This window comes from Haliotis cracherodii, unplaced genomic scaffold (genome assembly GCF_022045235.1).
Source record: "Haliotis cracherodii isolate W230 unplaced genomic scaffold, xgHalCrac1.p SCAF_2, whole genome shotgun sequence".
Classification (NCBI taxonomy): domain Eukaryota; kingdom Metazoa; phylum Mollusca; class Gastropoda; order Lepetellida; family Haliotidae; genus Haliotis; species Haliotis cracherodii.
The window spans coordinates 38,416,727-38,427,272 of NW_027266275.1; the positions used below are offsets into that span (position 1 = coordinate 38,416,727).

Consider the following 10,546-nt stretch of genomic DNA (forward strand, 5'->3'; position numbering starts at 1 on the left):
TCAGGCACCTAGAATTGCACATATGATCTTGTAGAATTATAATGTATGTTAAAGGAATACGACAATAACGTTATAACTATTATGAGACGAAAATGAATTTTTATATTCCTTGCGATCCTACAATCGTTACCGCTTCCGGTTTAGTGATTGGATTTGTTGTGCTCTCATTTTGTGACATTTGAACTGTCAATACGATTATGTTCGACCGATTTACGACACATTACATCATTCTTGGTAATTATGAGACCCCACCAAAGCCCATTGTTTGTGAACAATATGATTATGCCGTTTACAAAACATAAGTTGAAGCATGTGTGTTGCTGGGGCCCTTTTGATAATGAAGTTTGATTTGTGATTAATATTTACAAAAAAGCGTTTATTAGATGTATATTGAATGAATTTACGTCGGTGCACATAGTATTTGATGTAAATTAGCCTAACTGATATTGTGTTAGTAACTGAAAAAACGATTCAAGTGTTCTGTCATTCTTAGCATGAAAAGATGAAAGTTCTGAGAAATATAGAAAGTATGCATTGGTTGATTTGGTGAGTGTAGTCTAAACTTATGCACCGAACTTAAGAGAAACAACACCCCAACTCTCAGTTGTTTAGATGCCAAATAGCATCCGCGACCCAACGACTGGGCTTTGGACCACCGAGGGTGCAATTGTGGGACTTAGTTGACAGCAAGGGGTAATTCCCTTGAATCCTTGCATTTGATGCAATGATGCTTACTATAACCTTTCACCTTGCAAATCTGTCTGTGTAAATGTGTATGTGCAGTTATGAGGTTAATGTACAGCAAATGCGTGTAATTAATATGTATGTAAAAATGAAATTCATTTCGCACACTCAAAATAGCAGTAGCCCTTATTTTTCAAGCAAATTGCATGTAGTACAATTACTACTCCCTTCTTGTCATTCGTACTTTATGGCATGACCTACACGTGTGTATTTGTCGTCATTTACTTGATGCCTGTTACTGACTTTGTACAGGTACAATTAGCAGATTAGTGCTAGAACCATGCGGATTGGCAGACAACGATAACTCAATACCTTTCACCCCTGCCTCTGAGGGTGTCAAGGATATATAGCAATAGTTGAATCAGTGGTTCATGATTGGCATTTCTCTTGTCTTGGGTGATTAATTAATCTAAGATTGGGTTATAAATTGAAGTCTGATGTGGTGAATGTATTACTTGTTATGTAATATGCCAGTGCAGCAAGAGAGGAATGGTCAGTTGAGTTGCGGAAAAGATAGATCAAAGGATTAACCGATTATCCGTTGATTGATTAATCACTGTTATCTTGCTCAGTGGATTTTTCAAAAGTTAGTGTTTAGGTATACTAAACATGCTAAAGCAGACGGAATACACCCATATCTGGGCGTGGAGTGCCTATTTGAAATTCTACCATGACATTGATGAATGCTTGATTCTGATTGGTTAGCACAGCGAGAATACTGCCGAACACATATCAAACCAAACGAAATAATAGTCCATAATTAGCAAATTTTGAATCCGCAAAGAAAAAGCCGATCCTCATTTCAATATTTTCAAACATGGAGTGTTGTTTCCCCTTGAGAGATTGATTTGCAGAATGATTTGTTTATTTTTATAAATCTGAAAAAGAATCTTATCTTGTTGATTGATCGACCGCCTCCGTGGTCTAGTGGTAGAGCGTCCGCCCGGAGAGCGGAAGGTCCAGGGTTCTGGCGCTCGGCATTAAGGGGCTAAAACAAGGACTGGTTGGCTCGGAGTCAGTATACTGTGTCTGAGTTGGGTATTTATAATTAACTGCGGCATGGTATCTCAGTGAGCTAGCACTATTAATTGGCATCAGTGCGGACTAGTACAATGAGCCACACAAACACACACGTACATGCACGTCGCTATATGCAAGATATAAGTGCAGTGATTTCACCTCACCTCACCTTGTTCATTGTTCAGTGTAAAATGTGTAAGAAAGAAAGGGAGATTGATGTTAGCCCACAAGGCTTACAGTACCATGCTTACCATGTCTTTTAATACTTCTGAGGAATTGAAAGGTTAGTCCTGTTTAGACAGAGGTTCGGATCAGTGGGACTATAGTAAGTGCGTGAGTTGAATTTGACGCTGCTTTCAGCAATATGCCAGCAATATCACGGCGGGTGACACCAGAAATGTGCTTCACACATTGCACCCATATGGGAATCAAACCCGGACCTTTGGCGTGATGAGCAAACACTTTAACCACTAGGCTACCCCACCACCCCAGTGGAACTTCAGCAGAGATAAAGAAATAAGAAATATAATTGAGGTTGAAAGAAAGATGTACATTCATCCATATAGGTCTTTAGTTGAATGAAATATTAATAGTTATCTGTCAAAGTGAATTTGGGACTGAATGAGGTTTGGTATTTACAGAAATCTGGATTTGTCTGAGGCATGTTTTGACAGATTCCACTATTGATTGATTTTTTTTATCATGTTGATACTTTTTCAACTCTCATTTCCTCTTTTCTTTTTGGGGGCGATGGGGTAGCCCAGTGGTTAAAGCGTTCGCTCGTCACGCCGAAGACCTGGGTTCGATTCCCGACATGGGTACAATGTGTGGAGCCCATTTCTGGTGTCCCCCCGCCGTGATATTGCTGGAATATTGCTAAAAGCGACGTAAAACCATACTCACTCACTCACGCTTTTCTTTTTGACATGGTAACCATGGTAATTAGACACTAATTTTCATGTTTAAGGTTCTGAAGAATGTGTTTCTCTATGTTACAGTGCCATTGTCTGGGGGGTGGTAGATTGAATGTGGGGTACTTGGCATGGGCCTGCATATTGCAAGGTGCGGCACAATGGGGGAGCCAGAAGAAGTTGACACAGGGGTTTACCATGAACGCCAAATAAAGGAGCTGTGTGCAATGCATGCCTTGAACAACCTCTTCCAGCAGAAAAATGCATTCACCAAGAAGGACCTGGATGAAATTTGTACAAGGTAATTATTTAAGACCATTTTGATTATGTTGATGTTGTAAAGAATTAGACAACAAACTAAGGATTTAACTTTACCTTGATAACATGGGTCGAAATTAACAGAAGATTGCTTGTCTGAGACTAGTACAATTCAGGAAGGACTGATGACTTGTCCTTGTGGTCTCAGTGGTAGAAACTAACATTTTCAGTTATAATGATAACATATAGCAAACCCTTAAAAATGGCAAATTTCTACTAGTCCTTATTGGGCAGTTTGGCAAGGACCATAGGACGAGTTCCAATTTCTAACACTGTGGTCTACCACTTTAACTTTTAGGTTGGTGGCAACTCTGTCACAGATGATTTTTGCTAAGTAGTGAAAGTAATGATTAATTTCTAACCGTGTTGAGATATCTCTTGACAAGAACAAAGTTTGAAAACTGGAACTCATGAATTAATGTGAATGCTTACAGTAAGCCTGAACTGCATCATGAAAATAATGTAGCCGTACCCTTAAATAGCAATGACAATATCAAGAATGTAGACTATAATTTAGCATAGGGTAGTACCAAAGTCTTTGACAGGCATTTAGAAGTTGGAAGACCATGAATACATGACACTTTTATGGATAGCAACTTCTTATATTCTTTGTCATGACATATCATAGCTACTTCTTGCTCCTTAGCCACTTCTTGCTCCTTCATCAGATGAATACTAAAATAAAGAAGATACTATCCAGAAAAAGTGTTATGGTTTCAGGTTAATACCAGTTCAACTGAATAATGGCATATTGTCTCTTTATCATTGTTATCATATGATCTACCTTCCATAAACAAATTTTATGAATAAAAATTTTGTATAGAAAACTTGAATCAACATATGAATATAAGGCAATTATATTTAGTTTGTTTTTACCATGGTTACTATGACTTACAAAACTAAGGCTGTTTTCATAAATCAATTGTATGAAAACATATCTGATTTCAGCTTCCACCCAAGGAGTTAGTCCGTGCAGTGTGTTTATCTGCATATTGGATATGTTCTTTTTCCCCATTCAGCATGTTCAGGGTTTGCACTGATTTGGAAAGTGTTTGAATTTCACCATGTCAGGGGAAAAGTACATAATTCTGCTGTTATACCATCAAAGTGCTGGAAAAGTGCTCAAATCTCATTGACAGTGTATGAAAAGTGCGAGAATGTAAATAATGTCAGGCTAGATATGACAAAATCACTACTGAAAATTATAATGCGTTGGTTACTTCCTGTCACTGCCTATTATGGGTTATGTGTGCTAAATTCTTTGCCTACTGTATGACTGAATATATCGGTAGTTTATTTATCACATGAAAACGAAAGTAGGTCATGAACGTTATGTCAACCATGGTAGCAGAGGGCAGAAAGTTAGCTTCATTATTTTGTGTTGGTGTTAAAATGTTATTGCCAAATCTCAGTTTAAAGTGCTAAACATATCCCACTTTTGTGCTATTGTGTATTCAGGATGTTCTTTTGGATGAATAAAAGAGGTCCTTGAAAACAAATGTTTTTCCTTAGCATGCTTAGAAACTGCTTAAAAAGTGCTTGAATTTAGAGTCTAAAGATCGTGAAGATCTACATGAAACATGAATTTCACATGATTTTTGGCCATACTATGTGGTATGCAGTATGACATTTAATATCTTTTTTATGTATGCTAACTTTTTACCCTGCTAACTGTTAATCAGTAAGAAATATGTTATGCAGCTGGTATGTGGTGGAAGTAAAGTTTTTTGTGTATATTGAAATTGGACAAATTTTCAATCTAGGATGAAGATGTAACTTTGGCTTTGCAGCATCAGCATCAAACACAGGGAACAGCTGATGAGAAGTTACTAAACTTATTGTAGGAGTGATTCAAAACTATGTATGAGAGAGAAATATGTTATTGAAAGAAGAAGCAGAGCAGAACATGGTTACAATTATGCAGCTGTTAGTTCATCCTCGATTATATCCTCGATTATGATAAATACCCTAGACCCATTTGCTATTATTTTGGGCATAAATCGAATGGCATGATGCTAGAAATAGCTGTCCAGGCAAATCACACAGGGGAGCAAGAGAAAGTGTCTCCTAAGTTAGAGGAAGGAGAGCTGGGGGCAGTGATGCCACTTCTGAAACAAATGAGTCTAGAATATTTATCAAAATAGGATTGAGAGGTAGAAATTGGATAATCAGGGATGAACTAACTTATTGTTACTGTGTCCTGCTCTTCTTTTGATTGCAAGCATAAACAGCATGATCAGTAGTGTGTAGCTGAATTAGAGTAGAACTTCAGCTATCAACTTTATTCCCACTTCTGTTTTAAGTTTGATTTTTCACAGGCTCTCACCTTCAAGTTTCATCAATCCTCATCGAAGTTTGTTGGGACTTGGTAACTATGATGTAAACGTTATCATGGCGGCACTTCAGAGAAAAGGATATGACACTATCTGGTTCGATAAAAGAAAGTAAGTATATGCCTTATACATCTTCATTACGTCCCCCTTCACTACGGCAGACTTTGCTCACCCGTGATGATCCGTGGTAGAATAGGTGCAATATGATTCTTATCAAGATACGGACTGACGATACTACTGGTATCACAACACACCACATCAGTTAGTAAGAAATGATTAAATCACTGAATTACAGCTCTAAAATCTCTTCCTTCATACATTTATTTATTGTTATCTCAAAACCTTTAGCAAAGAACTGTTTAAAATGAAGGGATAGTTATTAAAGTTAACAGTTAGTCAGCACGTCCTCACCTACCACATCCTTGTGTTCAGCCATGCTAACAGGTGGTGCAATGCAGCTTCTCTTCAGGAGGTAACTCTATAAGTTCCTGTTCTATTTATAGTGTATCTCGATCTCAGAAACTGATGATTCATGTATCATGTGTACCTAAGTATTGATGGTTTTGTAGGTATCAATGAATCGTTATAGCCCTATAATTTATGCTGCATTTCCTATGGGATGCTGTAAGGCTGTTTTAATAAATAATTTTTTAATAAATAATTTTATCAAAATTGTAGATTGCAGCATGCATATGACCACTGATAACTGACATTTCTATTCTGGTATGAAGTACGCTCAAAGATCATGGTGTCAATGGTAGATTTTCTTCAGTCTTGAAATCCCAATTTATAATTGGCTTAACATTATATAACATCTGAAAAATTCATGGAAAGTAAAGCGTGCCATTGTCCCAGCCTGGACCCCCCTTTTCCACACCTTCACCCCTCAATGTATTACTGCGAGTTCCCAGGACTTGAACATTGATAGACCCAGGTACATCACTATATGTGATCAGGAAATTTTGACTATGCTGTATACATGGATAATCTATGTCTTTGATTGACTGGCCTGAAAAAACATCAGGAACAGGAGAAATGGGCCATTAGCATGATTAGGAAATGAATTGGAGTTTGTGGTACAATCTGGTTGAAAAACTTTAGATGAGATTGGTTTCTGGAAATCCTCTTGACTTTTCACTGTGTATGAATACTTTTCTTGAAAACTAATTTTTTTTCTCAATGCCATGTTAGAAAAATGTGTCAATCAATTGGCAAAATGGACACCACAGAAATTTATGAAGTTGAACCAATATTTGTCAGGGTCCACTTGCACAAAGCCATCTTAGTGCTATAACAATCTAACTCCTATATATGCTAGTCTTAGCATTAAGATTGTTTTGTGCCGCAGGCCCCCGAAAAATTTGTTATTTGTCTCTGCTGTCTGCTAGCCAGGCAGGTTGAGTTTGAAGCATATGACATCCATGACATTCCTGGTAAATTGGGTTGGACCGAGTAAAGAAAGATAAGACGCCTTTCATGTATTTTGTTGCAGGACCATCGACTGCTTGAAAATAGAGAACATCATGGGCTTCATCTTGAATATTCCTACAGACTATAAGTGGGGCTTTGTGCGATTGCCCCTTCACAGGAAACACTGGATTTCTGTTCGGAAAGTGCAAGACCAATACCTCAACCTGGACTCAAAGCTGGACTGTCCAGAGCTGATTGGTGATGAGTCAGCGGTCAAGGAGTTCCTTCAGGACCAGCTGGAGGATGGCGACAAGGAACTCCTGCTGGTGGTGACGGAAGATGTTGGGGACTCAGGGTCGTGGAAGACACCCTTATATGACCCTGTTAACAGTGTGACGGACAAGTCTTATGGTCTACCAGCGCACACCGTGGTACACACGAACGGACCTCTGAATTCTGTCTGTCAGGAGAAGGACAACAGACATCAATAGTGTTGTGATCTTATCAGTGTCTGTCCTTCCCATTGCACAAACTGAGAAGCATGTCATTTTGATGAGGGACTGTCACAAAATTTATCAAGCTACTAATTCAAATTGTCTTTTGCAATAAGTGATGCAGGATATGTGAATATGAATCTTGTTACTTTTTTTGTGTTTTTCAATATGTTGGTTATTAAGAGTTTTTTAAGATGTTGATCCAGTGTTTTGGGATAACAGGACAATTTGAGATGGTCCCTGATTGTGTGTCATGCTTGACATGAAACTTCTATGGGAAAAAATTTTTTTCACAAGACTCAAGGACTTCACTGATGCATTCACGTCATGCAGATCTTTTTGGAACAGTCACATATTGCCATGGCTGTAATGCCATGCTGCTGGTGTATAGCACATCATCTTGATACATAGATTCATGATTTTATTTGGGATTTGTAAAATTTCTCTTTTAAATGTTGTAGGGTATTAATGAATTATTGCATTTTCATTTATGACAATGAACATGATGAATCAACTTTCATTTTGGCTTCAGATTAACTTTGAAACTCTATGGTACTCTATGCTGGTATGTGTACCAAATTTTGTCAGAAATGAATGTGAATGTAATAATTCTGATCTCATTAAAACCAGATCTTTTATACCGATACAATACCTCTCTGTGGATCGGAGATCCTCCATAGGAGGTTGTGTAAGGTGAACTTTCTAGTCAGCCTGTCAGTGTCAAGTCTTCTTAATTCTCAGTATGAGTGACCAAAGCATTCAGATAACATATCTGATTTCTCTATCTCAAATATGATCGAGGAAATCCTAATGCGAAAAAATAACACTATGCTTTAATACAGTGGACATGCATACTGCTGTTTTTTTTAGCCACGGCATCTACAACCAAAAGGGTTACTATGGAGGGTATGTTTATGTGTTATGGCAGTGTTCTTTGGCACAATCAAAATTTCTGAATTGAGGTGAATCTAGGCTAAATAGTTTTAGAAAGCTAGTGTCCGATTGGCTCACAAACCTGTGCATCCTTTAATTTGATTGGACGGTCAAAGTTTGCTCTTGGTTCAGCTAACACAACCTTCTGTCTTCATGCATAGAGGTATCATATCGGAGTAAAATATCTGATTTTAGTGAGATTGTGACAATTCATAATAGCCTCAACAGATATATATGTGCACAGCATAACCACTAAATATTCTTGATATTTTTATATATCATGTTTATGTTTCATTCTTTGTTTATTATTATTCTGATCTTTTCTTTTGTATGACTTCAACCTCATTCAAAGTGTTTTCATCAAAGAAGAAATATGAATATATATACTCCAAGGTTTCAAGCAACGTAAACGTACATTTGTCTGTGTTGCCAAGTAATCACACTGATCGTAGAACTTACATCATTTACACATGGTAACCATGGTAACTGTAGTACCATACAGTATACATCACCAAGAAATCATTAATTTCAGGAATTTGAATAAATACCTCAAATTTGCCAGGCTTAACATGCTAAGAGTGGTTTGTTTGTATTGTGTGGATTAGGAGCGTAATGTAGGCTGTTGGACATAGTGTACATGTATTTATGGATGGGTATATGCAATCATCTGCAGGGGTCTTGACAGTTGTGTTGGCTTGTCGTGTTGGCTTGTCATGCTGGCTTGTCATGCTGGCTTGCCTGAGGTAGAAGTCTTGTTCTAGTCACAACTCATGGGATTATCAGAGAATTCTATATATGCAGAGACTCTTTCAAGATTTGAGAGTTGGAAATCGTTGAGTGAGTAAACTTGGTCAATAATGTTGCAGTGTTCGAAATAAGGGGAACCTGGGGTCCTTGAGGTTTGCTCTATAGTATTTGAATCTCAGATCCCAGAAATCTTTATTTTGAACATTAGGCTTGTGGAATGCATGATTAGCTTTCAGTATATGCAGGGTCTGTAATAACTGCCTGACCACCTGCCTGTGGCTGGTAATTAGTCTGTGAAATTTTCCTCCTGTCAGATAATTTTAAGGCTACTTACATATTCAGTTTTATTATGACTCCTTGTAGATTCTCAAGAATTTTTTTTCATTATTTCAACTAAATCAAGATGTGATTTTTTGTCTCTTAGTTTCTTTCGGTTTTTCAATATTTATATTGTATGACAGCGGGCAGGGAACACTTATGTCACCTGCCTGACGGTCTTGTTGGGTTTTAGAATTATTTCAAACACTGAGTGTATGGATTGTTGTCCAAGTTCCACTTTATTAAAATCAACAACTTTAAGGAAGTGCATTATTTGATGGGAATGTGTTTTTACTATGAAGGAGGGAAACAAAGGCTGGACAAAACTGTTGACCGTGGGGATGGCAGGAGTGGAACCAACAATAGAAATTAGATACATGAAATTGTTTCAGTGATAAAATTGTGTGCCAGAGATGTTTAAGAACTGAACTTTTCTCTTGGCATCTTTTTCTGTAGAATGTAGCCTTAATATTATTCCAGACAATGATTAGCCGAGAGCAAGTTTATTCCACTGGCTCAGAATACTTGCTTAAGCGATACCCTTGTGTGTTTTCATAAATATAAGTTAGGACTAACAGTTGTATTATGTAAGTGTATGGCGATTTGCAGCCATGTTTGTCTACAGAAACACAAGTACACTGGGAGAGCACGCCATCCTTAGAAGCATTTAGTTTATTGACAAACAAAGCATCCCATTGATGTATGGAACTTGAAAGTAATTTACTGCTAGGCGACCTCATTTGCATATTTATTGGATGATGATACCAAGTTTATCAGATTAGTTTATCGCATCGATAATATTAGCATTATATGATCAAGAGATACACCAAATGCAAATGAGATTCACTTGAGTGGTATGAAGCTCGTGGCTCTCTGTAGCTTAACTTGTAACATTAGGCTTATGGCAAGGACCTTGGCTTTCATGCTTATTTTCGATCACTGCTTACGGCTCTTGATTTAGTCTATCCTAATAAGACGTGAAGTTCCAAGCTTGGATGAAATTATGGAAGATTCTCTGATTGGACAAACTACGGTACTAGAAGAAACCCCAAACAGTTGTCTTGTCACCTGTGCAAAGTGCATTCTGGCTGTCAATCTTGATGCATGTTAGACTTTAGACAAGTACATCATATGTTAATATCTGTATATTTCTACAAAACACTATTTTGATTAACTATGGTGAAATTATGAAATTTGTTAAACCTGTTACTCTATGTGCTTATATTATGTTATTGTCCAAACCATATGTACTATGCTATACAAAACAACAACCATTTGTTTAGATGTGTTTATCTTCCCAAGTCAAGGGAGTTAAGTG

General features: G+C 37.4%; 1 protein-coding gene across 1 annotated transcript; it reads left to right on the forward strand.

Annotated features, from left to right (window-relative positions):
- The first annotated feature begins 144 nt into the window (after positions 1-144).
- On the forward strand, positions 145-10,241 carry LOC139468068 (josephin-2-like). The gene is made up of 4 exons (XM_071249776.1): positions 145-234; positions 2,763-2,976; positions 5,312-5,437; positions 6,819-10,241. The coding sequence occupies exons 2-4, from the start codon at positions 2,807-2,809 to the stop codon at positions 7,225-7,227; spliced, it is 705 nt and encodes a 234-aa protein (XP_071105877.1). The 5' UTR covers positions 145-234; positions 2,763-2,806; the 3' UTR covers positions 7,228-10,241.
- Positions 10,242-10,546: the final 305 nt, after the last annotated feature.

What these genes read in the sequence shown, in the direction of transcription:
- LOC139468068 (XM_071249776.1), top strand. Translation starts at nt 2,807, where the DNA reads ATGGGCCTGCATATTGCAAGGTGCGGCACAATGGGGGAGCCAGAAGAA. An exon ending in CTGGATGAAATTTGTACAAG is followed by an intron (nt 2,977 to 5,311) that starts GTAATTATTTAA and finishes GATTTTTCACAG; the next exon opens with GCTCTCACCTTCAAGTTTCA. An exon ending in ATCTGGTTCGATAAAAGAAA is followed by an intron (nt 5,438 to 6,818) that starts GTAAGTATATGC and finishes ATTTTGTTGCAG; the next exon opens with GACCATCGACTGCTTGAAAA.